The 16,244-nt window shown below is 47.3% G+C and overlaps 5 protein-coding genes and 1 non-coding gene across 6 annotated transcripts; 2 read left to right on the plus strand and 4 right to left on the minus strand.

Annotated features, from left to right (window-relative positions):
- Positions 1-344: 344 nt before the first annotated feature.
- TPN1 (Tpn1p) lies at positions 345-1,913 on the plus strand (the record flags this gene model as incomplete). The annotated part of the gene is made up of 1 exon (XM_076683267.1): positions 345-1,913. One exon carries the CDS (start codon positions 345-347, stop codon positions 1,911-1,913), a length of 1,569 nt encoding a protein of 522 aa, XP_076542511.1.
- A 288-nt stretch (positions 1,914-2,201) lies between these two features.
- On the minus strand, positions 2,202-3,332 carry MRP7 (mitochondrial 54S ribosomal protein bL27m MRP7; the record flags this gene model as incomplete). Its single annotated transcript, XM_076683268.1, has 1 exon — positions 2,202-3,332. One exon carries the CDS (start codon positions 3,330-3,332, stop codon positions 2,202-2,204), a length of 1,131 nt encoding a protein of 376 aa, XP_076542512.1.
- A 379-nt stretch (positions 3,333-3,711) lies between these two features.
- On the minus strand, positions 3,712-3,784 carry tRNA-Arg(CCG). Its single transcript has one exon. It is a non-coding gene; the product is annotated as a tRNA-Arg (tRNA).
- Positions 3,785-5,371: 1,587 nt separating this feature from the next.
- Positions 5,372-6,082, minus strand: TRVA0_007S02300 (O-methyltransferase; the record flags this gene model as incomplete). Its single annotated transcript, XM_076683269.1, has 1 exon — positions 5,372-6,082. The coding sequence occupies one exon, from the start codon at positions 6,080-6,082 to the stop codon at positions 5,372-5,374; it is 711 nt and encodes a 236-aa protein (XP_076542513.1).
- A 3,907-nt stretch (positions 6,083-9,989) lies between these two features.
- On the plus strand, positions 9,990-11,663 carry HXT15 (hexose transporter Hxt15p; the record flags this gene model as incomplete). Its single annotated transcript, XM_076683270.1, has 1 exon — positions 9,990-11,663. The coding sequence occupies one exon, from the start codon at positions 9,990-9,992 to the stop codon at positions 11,661-11,663; it is 1,674 nt and encodes a 557-aa protein (XP_076542514.1).
- A 291-nt stretch (positions 11,664-11,954) lies between these two features.
- Positions 11,955-14,849, minus strand: MAK21 (RNA-binding ribosome biosynthesis protein MAK21; the record flags this gene model as incomplete). Its single annotated transcript, XM_076683271.1, has 1 exon — positions 11,955-14,849. One exon carries the CDS (start codon positions 14,847-14,849, stop codon positions 11,955-11,957), a length of 2,895 nt encoding a protein of 964 aa, XP_076542515.1.
- Positions 14,850-16,244: the final 1,395 nt, after the last annotated feature.

Genomic DNA, 16,244 nt, shown 5'->3' on the forward strand with positions numbered 1-16,244 from the left:
CCAACCATCACGGAACGTTTATACCCCAGTCTTGCTCATCAGTCTGAGTGCATAAATTGTTATACAATATTATCCGGCAGGACACAATGGGGAGAGCTCACAGGAGTTCGGAATAACCCGTAGACGGAGAAGGCATTCCGTCAGCGGAGAAGCATTTGTGCGGAGGCAGAACGGGTTGCATTCAGCCGTGCGGCCCCGAGTTGGCACCGGTGAAAAAAAAAAGAGAAGGGCAACAACCCAGTGTGTATCAGTCATTTGTGCATTGTACACCACCGTGGGCTGAGAGCTTAAATATTGCCAATTTCCCTTCCTGTAGTGCGGCAAGGTTACTCCACACTCTCACCATGAAGCAGGATGTTGAAAACATGGCTTCCAAAGAGCATATGCGGGTGCAGGATGCTTCCAGCGAGTCCCTGTTGGAGCCTCACCAGAAGAACGACTGGTTCTCCAAGTTTATCAGGTTCAGCGAGAAGGTTGACTCATTTGGCGTAGAGCTGAGAGGAATTCACCGAGCCATGCCCTACGAGAGGCATGACGGTGGCTCTAAGAAGATGTGGGAGATGGTTCTGCTTTGGATGAGCGGGGCCGGTGGTCTCTCGACCATTTCTGGGTTCTTCTTGGGCCCATTGATCTTTGGCCTCAGTTTTAACGATTGTATCAGTGCCGGTACGGCTGGCACGATCGTGGGCACGTTTGTTGCTGCGTACGGCGCTACAATGGGCCCTAGATCAGGTTTGCGACAGATGGTCGGCGCTAGATTCCAATTTGGATGGTGGACTGCCAAGATTTGCGCCTTCTTCAACGTCCTGACTCTTCTCGGTTGGTCCGTCGTCAATTGCGTATTTGGTGGGCAGATTCTCGCCTCTCTGTCGAATGGCAAGGTTCCGCTAGAAATTGGAATTGTCATTATCACCGTGATTTCATTCTGTATTTCCATCTTTGGCATTAGATACGTCCAGTTCTTTGAGTCATTTGCTGCTATCCCGGTGATTTTGACGTTCATGCTGCTCTATGTGTGCGCTGGTAAGCATTTCGACATCCACAGCCCGTCGGTTGGCTCCGACAAGGATATCCAGGCCAATTGGCTCACATTTTTCTCTTCGTCGTTCGGTATTACTGGTACCTGGATCGCGCTCACCTCGGATTACTACGTTGACTTCCCAGAGGACTTCCCTGCTTACAAGACCCTCTTCCTCACTTGGGGAGCGATTTTGGTTCCAACCATGTTTGTTGGTATTCTGGGTATTGGCTTGGGCACCGCTGCGGTCGCCATCCCAAGCTGGGCTGAAGCTTTCAACACCCTCGGCAACGGTGGTCTTCTTGATGCGGCTTTCCGTGCGTGGGGCGCTGGTGGGAAGTTCCTCCTCTGCGTCCTCTACATCTCGTTGGTGTCCAACAACATACTCAACACATACTCTCTTGCTCTGTCCAGTCAGGTATGGGGATACTTCTTTACCAGAGTCCCGCGGTACATCCTCGCATTCGTCTCTGCAATGGTGGCGTTTGTTCTGGCAATGGTTGGCCGTGACAAGCTCTCTACCATTCTGGGCAACTTCTTGCCAATGATTGCTTACTGGAGTGCTATTTACTTTATGGTGCTTATAGAAGAGAACCTCATATTCCGACGAGACAACTTGCCTGGCCTAAACGATAGCTATGACTGGAGCATTTGGAACGACCACAAGAAGATGCCGGCCTGCCTTGCCGCTACTGCGGCTGCTTGCTGTGGTGTCGTGGGCGCGGCCATGGGTATGTGCCAAGTTTACTATGTTGGTCCCGTTGCCAAGCTCATTGGTGATGAATACCATGCTGATGTTGGTCTGTTCCTCACCTGGAGCTTCACTGGTGTCACTTACCCTGTCCTGAGATACCTGGAGATTCGGTACAGGAAAGCGAAGGGTCTCAGAGTGTAATAATAGGATCACTTATTTAATGACGTTTTTGTATATATATTAGACCCTAATTAGCAATAAGCCAATCTTGAATTTTGTCTTTCAACTACTTGAAAAAAATTGGGCTTTTGCCCTTTCAACTAACCCACTAACTTGAAATCAATTTTGAACTTTTACCTTTCCACTACCGATACTCGATAACTTGGTATGTGAACCATTTCCCAGGTTCAAAATATCTCCACAGAATAGGTTAACATGTACAACTTGAATGACTATTATTTACAATGGGTTACATCCAGGGAGAGAGCCTTAAGCAGTAAGTTCAAATGGAACGAAGACTTTATCAACACGTCGCTTCTCGTAGTTCCACTTCTGGACGATCTTGCCCTTCTTCTGCTTGACAAGCTTTTGCATATCCTCCTTGCTAACTTGCGGCAGTTCAATCGGCTTGTAAGCATACCTCTTGTAAAGAGCATGTCGAGAGGTAAGCTCGAAGCATGGCTTTCTCAGCAGCTCCTTGACCTGGGCCCGAATGTCCTTGGTAATGACACCAGCAGTGAGCTTTTCAATCTCCGAAATGGTGCTGTTTGCAATCTCGTCAAGCTCGGCCTGGGTGAGCGCCTTGTAAAGTTTGCCCTCTGGACAGAAGCTTACAGCAGCGTCAACCTTTGAAGCAAGCTCCTTATACTTGTCCAGCCCGTCAACCAACGAGCTGTCCTTTCGGTATTTCTTGGCAATCTCAGCTTCGCTGACATAGTCCTTATCAGCCAATTCACGGGCTTCCTGAATGGTTCTGCCGTGGCACAAGAAGGAACGAATAGAAAGTAGTCGCTCCAGAGCGACTTCTCTATCCGCGCCCTCCAGCACGATATGCTTGTCCAGTTCCTTACCCAATGCATCCTTCCGGGCAATTCGCTTCTGTTCCCGCTTTTGCAGCTCCTCCTCAAGCTTTGGCCGGCCAATGAACTCCTTTCGCTTCATTACGTTCTTTTCCCGCTCGGCCTTCTCGGGCTCAACAATAGTGCTTTGACCAAACCGTCGCATCCGCGGAGCAAAATGTGGAGTTGGTAGTCGGGTGTCCTTTCTCATCGCGATACCCGCGAGCTTACGTTGTGGATGGAACGGATCAAGGTAGAATCGTACATAACCTGGCTCCAGGGCAAACAGCGTGTGGTCTCTGCCAATGCCCATGTTTTCTCCAGGATAGATCTTGGTACCCCTCTGTCGGTATACGATCTCACCCACCTTGACGAGCTGTCCGTCGCCCTTCTTGGCGCCCAGTCGTCGGCCGGCCGAATCTTTCATGCTAGTCTTCGAACCCGCTGCTCGCTTAGTAGCAGTTCGAACGAAAGTCAAAACCGGCGAAGAGACCACTGGTTTCTGTAGAATCGCTCTGGCCGCAGACAGGCCATCGCTCTGTCGGAAAAGCGAACGCAGCATATCCTGTGTTCGCATCTTTGTAGCTGCCCTCTTTTACTCCAGGTTGATTTGTCGGGGGCCTCAAATCGAAAAATTTCATGTTGAGACACACTCATTGGGAGGTAGTTCGCCTGGGACAGAAACTACTGTGGTGAGTACCGACTTTGCGACATTCGAACATTTCCGTAAGCTCAATTGCCAGCAACGATTTTGTCACTAATAACCACGGAAATGTTTAAAAAAAAAGTTCAGCATAGGCTAAAATAGTCCTGCCATAAAGGCTCGAATAAAAACATTTTTAAAAACTTCGATATATGTCGACTAAATTGCTGATTTTGCAAATGTCAAAAAATAGATTATTCAGCGCTGACTAATCAAAGGCGCGCGCGCAAAAAGTATGAGAGCCTGAGGGGACTCGAACCCCCAACCCTTGGCACCGGAAGCCAAAGCGCTAACCATTGCGCCACAAGCCCTCAACATTTCTTTTGAGATTTGAAACACCCAAAACGTGCCAATTTTTTAACCGCACCGCGCCGCATTTCGTGAGGCTTACACGAAAAAGCGTCGTTTCCTCATTCATGAAGTAATATCTATAACAAAAATATAACAATGGCAAAGATCTGGCTTTAATATATACTGTCTATTAGTTATAGGTTGTTTCTTCAAATAATCCATATGCAATTGACAAATGAATATTTCGCCCCTTTGCGCCGCGTGTCATGCGGCGACACGAAAAAGTTTTCGCGGTAGCAGAGTCCTGTCAAATGACCTGAAGATCCACGTGGTGGAAGGTGCCCAGGAAAGCGACCTCGAGAACGTACTTGAGGTCTGTAAGAATTGATTTAAACAATTGGTTCCCGGCAGTCATTCCGCGAGTTTCCACCAAGTTCAAGATGGAAAACAGATGGTGTTGATATGGGTTTTTTCCCCACTGACCTCGGCATTGCGTCTACAGCGGTGCTTGGTAGGGATAGTGGTTTCTCCCCGTATTGTCAATTAAATTGAGGGAATCCGCATCATCTTTTGTGGACTGGATATAGGTATCCCAGGCTACTTAATGTTCTGCCATTGATTTATTTTAATGTTTATATTGAGCCGGCTGTTGAAGCCCAATGTTTAGACACAGTCTTCCTTAGCGTTAGCTCAGACTATAATCAAGATATATTATTATATAAGATGGAAAACCTCTGTAAGGAATCACAATCGAACAATATAGCCGCGTTCAGTTAGCCAGTGATCCCATCAATAATGACCTCCAATGGCGACCCGAATGCAGCACAATGAACTGTAAAGGTATTCTTCAAAAGCGCCGAGGATTATACCTACTTTTCAAACTCCATCACATTTGTGTCAATGACCGCTTTCGCAGGGTGTACATGTATGCCCAGAGGGAGAAAACCACTCCTAGCCAGGAGGACACGAATGCAAATGGCCAAACGGAACAGCAGGGAAAGTAGGAGCTCAAGGACCAGGATAAGGCCCTGGGCGAGGCTCAAGGTGAGAAGGGCCCAAACTTATTGTGAGTGTGGCCATCCGGCAGCACTCCAATACAATCTGGCCTAATGCCTCTTTATTAGGTACCAGGCCCCTCCTTCAGGAGCTAAGCGACACATGTTTATAATTAAGTTGTTCATCCTAACCAGTGTAAAAGGTGGCACTTAGAGCTTCAAGAATAGTATGGACTCTAGATGTGCTGCATACAGAAAACTATACAGCTCCAGTTCTGTCCTCAGCACATGGTAGCCGAAGAGCACTCTCTGAGGCTATCAGGCTTCGACAGGTTCAATTTGGAAAGTTATTCATTCGCAATAGCTTCAGAACCTCCAATCTTCCGTCTTAATAATCTTGCAACGATCTTTTACGTTTCATGCGGAGCGCTCTGACAGCCTCCCTACAGCGTTATCGCACCTGAGAGTTAAAAACAAAGATATGGTAACTACACTATAATTACAATACCGACATACGTGCATTTCATATGAGGATAACAAAAAAATATTTCATTAATTATCAAAAATAAGGTAACTAGTTAATAGTATCGATTAGAACAGATCTGCTGGTAGCTAGTTGGCGTATCCAATGCAATGGCTGACTTCAACGGCATCCCAAAAGTCTGGAGTAGGCTTCCTAGTCTCGGACTTATACTTCAGCTTCCAATTGCCCTTGAAGTTGCCATTAAGGTTGGTAGTAGTTTCAACGATCTCCTTTCTCTCCTCAGGTGAACCCTGCATGTAGGCAACATATGGCTTGTTACGCTCAAATCCCACATTGTCAGCCGTGACGACAGTGCCCGGCTTAATCAATCCAAGGTTTTCTAGCGTCATAACATCAGGGATGTACTTATCTTTTGCGTGGTCGACGAACGCAAAGTCAATGGTTTCGAAGTCTTTGGCAAACTCGACCAACGTCTCAGAGGCTGGCCCTACAAAGATCTTAACTCGGTCGGACAATCCAGCCAAGTCAATGTGGTAGCGAGCGATCTCAGCGTACTCTGGGCTAAATTCAAAGCCATAATACTTCCCTCCTGGTGGGAGCTCCTTGGAGAAGAGAATAGCCGAGAAGCCGACATAGCAGCCCAATTCAATGGCCACCTTTGGCTTCTTTGCTCTCAATTCATCTACAACAATCGCGCCTTTCTCCGTGCCAACGTTCATGAATCGGTGCTCTCTGCCATAGGCATCAAGTACCTCAAGCACCTTGTCGGGATTGCCCCGGATTTCCTCGAGGTTTGGCAGAGACTTGACGTGCTGCAAAAGATCCTGTTCCTTGCCCATATTGTGATTGCGGTATGAATTGCCGGACTCTAGAGGGAAAGTTGACTGATATTTATAGTCTCATCCCTATGTGACTAGTGGGGCTACGAGTCAGATTCAATCGCGGTCCGACCGCGATCCGAAAGGGGGCGCTGCGGGCCAGCAGCCGTATGCAATGCCGCAAAGGGTTCACTGCACAGCGCCGCTCTATCGAACATCGAACGAGAGAAATATATATCCAACTATTTCGAAACAGCATTTTGTAATTGATAAATAAGAAATACAAATCTCTTTAAAAAGAACCATCAATTTATTATGGATTTTGTCAAGAATGGCGTGTTGAGGTGTACTCTTTTTGGGCGGAACCCGTGGGGAAAACCGCAGAGTGGCAATTCAGGATCAATGCGTGCATACATCCGTTTTGGGAGTTATCAGATCTTAGCATCTGTGTGCCGTGGATCTGACCCCAACGGTGCTCAAGAGCCACAAGTTGTGGTACAATTTGCGTGTCTAAAGAAATTAATAGTGATATCCAAGTTTGTCGATTCTCTCAAGGATATATATAATTAAAGTCGATGCATTACATGTATTGTACTGTGCCTCATAAGCATCTTTGAGAGGCGTTGGGAATTACACGACCATATTTCGCCATATGACGCCGTACCGTATGACCATGTTGAGTAATGCATAAAATGAGACTTCTTCCAAGCCCTCCAAGTACACTACATAGTGTATTTAGATTCATTGGATGAAGCAATTGCCGCAACAAGGGTGAACACAGCATATCTACCATGCATTTTGTGCAGTGGCTACCGAACTGTCGAGGAGTGCTGAAAACGGCTGCAAGAAGCGAAGTAAAAATTGAGACGAACCCAAGTGTTGGGCAGATAGATCAAAGTTAAAAACCCTTAAAAATCTCTCCAAGAGCGAAAAGTACAACTTGTCATTGTCGGCGAGAGAGAGAGAGTCATTCTCTTAACCGACTTCCGGGACTACTGCTTATAATCAAGCTGGAACTGCAGCTTAAATACTCAGTAAAGAACCCAATTTGTCAACCCCCCCCTTCCGCTAACATATGGGCTACTTTCCTTCCATCGCTGATGATGCTAATCGAATCGAATCGAACCGTTTCACCGTCATACGTAAGAAAAAGGCCGACACGCTGGAACAAACAGGGGTTGCTCAGGCTTCTCAAACGAGACGCTCAATGAACTGGGGCAAATGTGCACTGCAACAAGGTGAGAAAGCTTCCTGGGGCTACTTGCTCGCTTCCGAAGAGGGAAGCCATTCACTCTGCCCCAAGGAGTCTTGAGAAACAAGGTGAGAGATAAATTACCTGGATAACGACGAACTTGAATAGCGAAATGAGGTTGGTGGCCGAACAATTAAGGATGACAAGCACCGTAATGAAGAGCAGCCGAGAAAGGAGCAAAAGGACGTAGCAAGAAACGATACATTTCTTGGAAGAATGGATGCTCACAAAAAACCAGAGGAGAATTCTTTTGGCGACCAAAGCCAGAGACATGAAGAAAGTCCGGGTGGGGACTTGGAGAAAATGTTTAAGTCATGCAATATTACCGGTATTAGCTGCACTACATTGTAGTCGAACGTCATACCCCAAGTACTACTACGACAATATCTGAGAAACTTAATTGGACCGGTGAATGGCGAGCACAAAAAAGCGGGGCTTTCTAGGGAAAATTGAGCGACCTGAATCCAGGCGTACCCTTATCTGAGTCCAGGTGAACCCTTATCTGAAGAGATTTTGGATCAGAAGGGACAAATCCTTTGTGAATATCATTTATTCCCGCGCAGAAACACTACGACAATTCATGTAGAGTCTTTGGTGGGGCCGAGGTGGGTTACCGTAAATCATAACCGTATGGTACATCTATATCGGCGACAAAAAGACAGCTATTCCCATCATTGAACCAAAGCCGCCAGTGTCACTTCAATAATGAATTGATGTCATTAATCCAACATTAGCAAGACTAAACGTCGATGCCAAGAGCTCATTTCTGGGCAATGAGCCCCACTGCAAGTAGGTACGGGTCTAGACCCTTTTGTTTTTTTTCTTCCCTCTGCCCCACAGTCCCTTGCTCCCCTCAGTTTGCATTTTTTCCGTGATGAGGACTTTTGTGTCATGGAAGTTTCCATGATGAGGGGAGTGTATCACCGAAGCTTCCAAGATGCCAAGATGTTGCGGTAGCAACATCGAAGTTTGTCGTCGAAAGAGCTGTAGCGAAAAGATGGCGAATGAGGGGAAAGGATGCGATTGATCGGCTAATGATGAAGCTGCAAAAATGACCAGATATTAATTACTAGCTGCCTATAGGTCTGCCGGCATTGGATGTAGAGCCACTTTCTTTAATGCCGGGGATGGTACGGTACGGTGCATGCATGAGTATTATACCGTTTGATTTATCAATTACAGCCCTTCCTGTAGTTGTAGTTACATATATATTATAAAACCGTGGAATTCAAGTCGTAAACCTGCTAGAAGAATCAATTGATTTCAATTGCTATTTTTTAAGTTTGTCACTCGTATAAGCTTGCTTTCGGCTAGCCAGGACAAGCTTTCATCTGTGCAGGAAATAGGTAAATAACATGCAGCAAAACAAGCCATTTCATGCAGTTGACGGTGTGAAGTGGGCACTCCCATTAATGGATGAAATGCAGAATTAGCCAAGAATACACCCGAGGCCTCCGAAGCTGATCCTTTGATTTTAGGCTGTTTGGTTGAGCGGTTGAGAAACCCTGGACGCCTGTGATGAGGCTGGCATATTACAGTAGATCCTACCCACGTTTATTTCATGGCTGTAAACGTAAACAACTTGAGTAAGTCAGAGAGCAAGACCATATATATAGACTGAAACCTTGGCCCAAAGCTTTGGCCAGTAATGCCCACCAATAACGCTTTGGTAAGTATTAACGTCCTAAAAGAACCAACCCAACCCCTCGTCTCATACCGATCTTACAAATCAGCGTCACATGCTGCCAAATAGGCACTCAGCTGTGCCGATCTCCCGGTTTATCAACCGTTGAATGAACGGATATAACGGCAATCTGACCACTGGTTTTAACTCCTACAGGCGCGGATCACTCTTCAAGCCAATCTCAAGCACTTAAAACGCTTAAGGCGGTATGTATATACATATGTTTATGACGTCTGCAGCACACACCTTTGTTTTCTCGGCGTGGAGGAGCGGATGGTGAGAGAGATGAATTTAGCCGGGCTGGTGGATGTGGGGTAAAAACGAATTTTCGTATGCCCCTCCAAGCTGCTTGTTTTACCCGACCATTCGCCGTGCTTCATTCTTACTGCAAAAAACGCATAACATCTGCATACTACTCTAAAAGCCTTCTATGTACCTAGGTTAGGCAATATCGAGAGCCCCAGAAAAGCTGCCGTGTACTACAATGCACGGTGTAATCTAGATGCCCCCCGCTCTCTGGAGGCCCCGCTTTGCAGCTCCATTCACCGAAGGTGGGGAGATGTAACGGTCGGAGATATTTTGCCAAGATACTGGTACGCCACACCGGATAAAAAAAGCAGAATTCCACTGAATTCTACGCTATGTAAATCGAGAACAGCCTCAAGTAGAGCCTTTGTAGCATTAGGACACAAAAAGAGAGAATGATAATGCGCTAAAGATGCGTGAAGGCGGCCTCCGTTTAGGCGTAACTGAAGAAGTAACATCCGTGGATACGAATTTATCCTCGAATTTTCCCGGATTGTCTTTGATGCCACCGTTAAGGGGCTGGCCATCAAACTGCGGGGGTGGGGTAAATATGCTGGTGAGACACGCAAGCCCCGGCTCCAATCTACAGGGCCCTTTCGATTAATAATTTTTTTTATAAATAGAGATGAATGCCTCCGGAGTTTCCATTGAAGCATCAACATTTCAAATAGTTTCTCCGAATAAACATGTCTAATTTGGAGCATTTGGTCGTCGAGCAGCGACTCAAGCTCGCTGGTAAGAGCGGCATCAAGGGCCTTTTCCAGAATAAGGTCTCCTTCCTCAACGCCATGTTCGCGTCCCTCGGAGGCATGGTGTACGGTTACAACCAGGGTATGTTCGGGCAGGTGCTCAGCATGCAATCCTTCTCCGAGCGAATCGGCGAGGACCAGATCTCCAACCCCGTCACGCGAGGTCTGCTCACATCCATTCTCGAGCTCGGTGCCTGGGTCGGCGTGTTGGGTGCCGGTTATTTCTCAGATAAACTCGGTCGTAAAGGTGTGCTGCAATTAGCATGCGTCATCTTCATGATAGGTATTATCGTGCAAGCCACAGTCCATGGCGGTAATCCGGACTACATTTACGCCGGCCGATTCATCGCTGGTATGGGTGTGGGTATCATCTCGCAGTCCAACCCTCTCTACAACGCCGAGATCTCTCCACCAGAGATCCGAGGTTCTCTTGTCTCTTTCTACCAGTTCTCCATTGCCTTTGGTATCTTCATTTCTTACTGGATCACCTACGGCACTAACTTCATTGGCGGTGAAGGCGCAAACCAGAGCGATGCCGCGTGGCTGATTCCTATCACCATCCAGATCGCCCCAGCCTTGATCCTGCTCATTGGTATCAACTGGATCCCATCCTCGCCACGATGGCTCATGCACGTCGGCCGAGAGGAGGAGTGCCTCCAGACCATCTCCAAGCTGCGACGACTTCCGGCAGACAACCACCTTGTGCGAATGGAGTTCCTCGAAATCAAGGTCCAGCACCTGTTTGCTCAGCGTGTCTCGGCCCGAGACTACCCAGACCTCCAGGATGGCTCCTTCAAGTCCAACTTCAAGCTCGGCATCGCCCAGTACAAGTCCTTCCTCACCAACAAGGGCTACTTCAAGCGAGTCTCCGTTGGCTGCCTTATCATGGTCTTCCAGCAGTGGTCTGGTATTAACTTCATCCTCTACTACGCTCCATTCATTTTCGAGTCTTTGCACCTTGGCGGCAAGTCTACTTCTCTGCTGTCCGGTGGTGTCGTCGGTATTGTCCAGGTTTGCACCACTGTGCTTGCTGTCTTGTTCATGGATCAGTTTGGCCGAAAGAACTCTCTCATCACTGGTGCCATTGGTATGGGTGTCTGCATGTTCATTGTTGCTGGTATCATTGCTCAGTTCGAGAATGGCTGGACCCCTGCTTCCGGCTGGACTGCTGCCTTCTTCATCTGGTTCTACAACTTCTTCTTCAGTTACTCGTGGGGCCCAGGTGCTTGGACTGTCGTTGCCGAGATTTTCCCACTCTCGTTGCGATCCAAGGGTATGTCTATTGCCGCCTCTTCCAACTGGCTCAACAACTTCGCTGTCGCCCTTTCTACTCCAGACTTCGTCGCCCGAGCCTCCTACGGCGCTTACATTTTCCTTGGTATCATGTCTATCCTCGGTGGTGCGTACGTTTACTTCTTCGTCCCTGAGACTAAGGGCCGAACTCTTGAGGAGATTGACGAGCTCTTTGGCGACAACTCTGGCTCCGCAGCTGAGGATGTCAAGCTTCAGGAGGAGATCGCCCGAGAAGTCGGTCTCTTTGCCCTTGCTGGCATTGAAGGCGAGTTCGCCGACGAGAAGGAGGTCGATGCTGACCACAACGAGAAAGTCTAATGTCCCTTTTTTGTTTGTTTAACGATATAATGTTTTCACAAGTTTCTGATCTTTTAGCGATATAATTGTAATTGAATTCGAATAGATTCATTCTTCCTATATTACCGGTATTTATAATTTAATATTCCTACGCTTGTCTTCTTCCAAGGCGCCGTGGGACATCGTTGGCGGATATTTTAAGTGCTGTACCCATGTAGGCGCAAATTAACCATGACTATTCCTACAGCCAGTAATTGGGATTCCGCGGAGACAATGTTGAAAAAAAAAGTGATATATTACACAATTCGTCTATTAATCATCATTGTCAGATGCAAGAAGCTTGGCATACTCATCAGCATCAACGAACTCAGGCAGATCACGAAGTCGGGCACGCTTCGACTTCTTCTCGCTCTGCTGCTTCGACCGCTTGTCGCCAGGCTTAGCATCTTCGTCATCACTCTCATCAGAGCCCATAGGGATATCAATCTCATCATCGCTGCCCAGCATGCCATCGTCATCTTCGTCAAAGCCTTCAAATTCAGAGTCAGACTCATCTTCGGCAGCCTTAGATTCTCCCATGTCTTCTTCTTCTCCTTCCTCTTCACCTTCATCGCCGGCTTCCGACATGCTGATATCCTCGTCAAAGATATCCATATCCTCAAGGTCCTCGTCGTCAAAGTCAGAGAATCCTTCGCCATCTCCGCCTTCCATCTGAGGATTGCTTTCAACAAGAGCCTTCCACACTTCCTCTTCATCGAATTCTTCGTCTCCCTCACCACGCTTCTTGCTCTTCTTTGGCTTGGTCTCTTCTCTGCTAGTGAAGTACTGGTGGAAGAATCGTTCGCTAACATCAACATCGTCAAGCTTGAGGCTGCCCCAGCCAGAGGCAGTCAGGGGCACCTGCTTACCACCGCTAGTAGTCACCAATCCACCAGCAATGTCGGCTCCAGATAGCGGCTGCATAATGGAGGCGCCCTTGGAAGTAGCCTTCTGTCGCGGGTTCTTGTACACAAACCGGTCGAGGAAGTGAGAAAGAGTATGCAAAGTAATATCAGGGGTGCCTTCTGGCTCTTCGCCGTTAATGTACCCTTCTGCGAAATGCGAGATTGTCGGATGGAAGTGATTGAGCATTGGGATCATCTCCCAGAACTTGGAGTTACCCGCCTTGGCAAAGAGCGGATCTCGCTTTCGCCCATCGTACTCCTCGCCCTCCGGGTCATCACCAAGGAGTTCTCGAAGGTTGGGGATTGCCTTCTCCAGCTCTCGAACAAGATGTACAACTGCTGCAACCACACCAATGTTAATCCAGCTCGAAGCCATCTGCACCAGTCGCTTGGCGAACGCCTTGGATCTCTCGAGATTGGTATCCTCTTTAAGACTCTTGAATAGCAGATTAAGATAGAGACGAAGCTTGGACGAAGTAGCAATCCGCGGATCGAGGAGACTTTCATAGAGGGTTCTATAGTACCGGTCGGAAAGGTCGCTTTGTGATTTCGACACCTGGTGGATGAGAATAAGAGCCTGGACACTGGTGTTGAAGTTGGCAGAGTGCGTAACTCGGTAGAGAGTATTCAGATGTTTGTCAAACGTATCCTTGGGCAGGTCCGAGAAAGGATATGCTCGATTGAGGCCGGTAAGGATAGCAGACGTCAACTTGGCGTCGTCCTCCTCCTTGACCACCGCAGAGGTCTTGGCCATCTGTCGCTCTCCACCCTTTTTGCCTTTATTTCCCTTCTTGTTCCATCTTGGCTTCTTTTTTCGCTTCTTCTCCGCCTCTTCAGCCTCGGCCTTCTGACGGTTCCACTCCGACAAGAGACGCTCAAACAGAGACAGGTATACCCGCATGAGCGAATTTGCCAGCTCCACCTCCTTGTGAGCAATGATTGTCTGATTGAGCGTAATGACCGAGTAGTATCGCGCGTGGTAGTCGACACCAGCTCGGAAGATCAGCTCAGAAACGGCCTCGGTGATAATGGACTTCATAGCTGGGTGCGCCTGTTCGAGCTGCAGGATCAAGTGCGACACGCGCGAAGCAACCTTTCTTTCCTGGTCACCGAGCTTGTTGACTCCTAATCTCAGCAGGTTAACCTCCTGCTCAGGTTTCTGCTTCAACAAGTCAAAGACGTGCGCCACACAGTTGGTTCTAATGTACACAACAGGGTCGTGGCTCAGAGTTTCCAAAATCTGAAGAAGCGAAAAGAAGTATGACTTGAGCCAGTCCTCAAATGCCCACAGAATGAGCCACTGTGGAGGAGTTTCTGGGGACAGCGGCTGGTTCTTGAACCATCGCAGCTTGCGATCCGGCAAGACACCTCCAACGAACAAATCCTTGAGTGCCGCAACGCCCTGCATGGCACTACCCTTGGATTTCTTCTTGCACAGACCAATCATGTTCTCGAAATATCGGATCGAATGCAGAGGACTCTCCTGGATCAACAATGTGAGGGCAGATATCTTATCGTTCAGGGTACCAGCAGTCAACAGCTGGTTCAAGAACTGTTTCTGCGAACTCGACTTGGCGTCGTCGTGGATGTAAATGCTATTCTCCTGGTTCAACAATTCCTTGGCTTTCTCGTGCAGTCTGGCGATAACATCCTCCGGCACATGACCCACTGGAGCAGGGGGAGCCTCAATCTCAGGGTTATACCAGTCGCTTCGTGCCTCCACCATGAGTTGACCGGAGTGCACAATATCTTTGATCTTGGCTGGGTTGATCTTGACCTTGACTGGCGGCACTTCGGACTTCTTGACTGTAGTGGCTGGCTTCGTCTTTGGCTTTTCTTCGTGAACGACAAGGCCAATGTCCTTCATGTATGCAGACAACTCGTCTTGCAAATCTTCGCCTCCCTTGCCGTCTCCACTGAACTCGATCTCGCTCTCTTCCCCTGAATCTACGTCAATCAGATCAAGATCCTCCTTAGACCCTCCAAGCATTTCCACCTCCTTCAGCAGAGCATCCTCGTCGATAGGGGCTTCATCTTTCTTAGCGCCATCTACCTTCTGCTCTTTCATTTCTTTCTGCTTGGCTGGCTTTGATGACCTCTCCTTCTTATCCTTCTTATCCTTCTTATCTTTCTTATCCCCTTTCTTATCCTTCCTGTCCTTCTGTTTCTGCTCGGACATCTTCTGGGTCACTTTCGCAGAAAGCTTGGCCAGAGAACTGCTCGACGGGACACTCCCGTTCGCCACCAACTCCTCGGTCGCCATAATCAACTGATATCAAAATAGCCCGGGGTTTGAAATGATATTCAACGGTTTAAACTCGGCCCTATCAAAATTTTCCCGGGCCGGAAAAATATTATACATATCTCAGCACGGATCTCGAATATTTCAGCACGTAGTTCACTCAGCTGTCGCACACTGTATCTTTCAGAGCCTAAGTCTACGGTAGGCCATGAAATCCTTCATTACAACGTACAGATAGATTCTGTTATTTTTAAATATCATACTCCAGACCTGATATGGAAATAAATACATTCCATTGCCAGGCTGTTTATACTTATTGCGACTGCGCGGCTCATGCGGCTCAATATTTAAACAGCTGGTATTTTAATTATATTACAGTACTGGTACATGTAACTTTGATTTGAATAATAATGGTAATTTTACTTTTGCGATGGGATAGATATATGATCAAGGAATTCAAGGATTGGATTGACTGGCAATGGAAGCCTTGGCTCGATGCTGAGTATGCTCACCCTGAAATGCTTATCACAAAGAAGGTACAAAACCGTTCCAAACCCTTAATTTAATTATAACACGACTACAGTAGCTCTAATCTTGTCTTACATCCTTTTATTGTACATATTGCAGTATGTTTGTGTGAACAACTCCCCATACGTGTACCGGTACTACCGGTTCACTTTGGGATACTGGTAGCTCCCAAAATCCTGTAACTCAGCTGCCTCAGAGAATGGAAGTACTTCTGATATTACACTACCGTTACCTTTCGTACTAGTTGAGCTGAAAAATCTCTGTGAAAGGCGAGAGAGAAAGGTGAAATAGCCCATCAGCTATCTTTAATTAAGCGAGCTCTTCGGCACAAGAAGCAAACTTGATACTGATGAAAGCGATAATTGAATATGCATCTGTCTTGATTCATCTTATAAGCTCAACTGCATGGTCTAATATCGATACATCTATACGTCAATTGTCATGTCCGACTCCTGATGATTACTGGTATATGCGGTAACGCAGGTTGGCGCCCATCTGCATTTTCCGAGTTGAATCGTCCACTTAATTAATCAATATATGGCCTACTTGTGTACAACTTCTATATAACCTCTTATTGCCATCCTGGCGATGAGCATAGATAACTGGTTTCTCCGGAAAGTGGTTGCATGGTCTGTCAACGACTTCTCATACATCTATGTGATTTATGCATATATACTGTCTCCGTGATCATCACCTTCTGAAGCTAGTGAATTGACGTATAATGCCCATTCCAAATACTCAGCTTCAACGCTAAGTCAGCCTTCTCCAATATACATAGTACCAGATTGCCATAGTTACCAAAAAACCTAAATACAGAACAGATCGGGAAATAAAATGGGAGAGGTGTTGAAACTTGAGGCTCGCACAGGGAAATGAGACTATTAATTT

This window comes from Trichomonascus vanleenenianus (assembly GCF_965637985.1).
Source record: "Trichomonascus vanleenenianus strain CLIB 3782 genome assembly, contig: TRVA0_007S, whole genome shotgun sequence".
NCBI lineage: Eukaryota > Fungi > Ascomycota > Dipodascomycetes > Dipodascales > Trichomonascaceae > Blastobotrys > Blastobotrys vanleenenianus.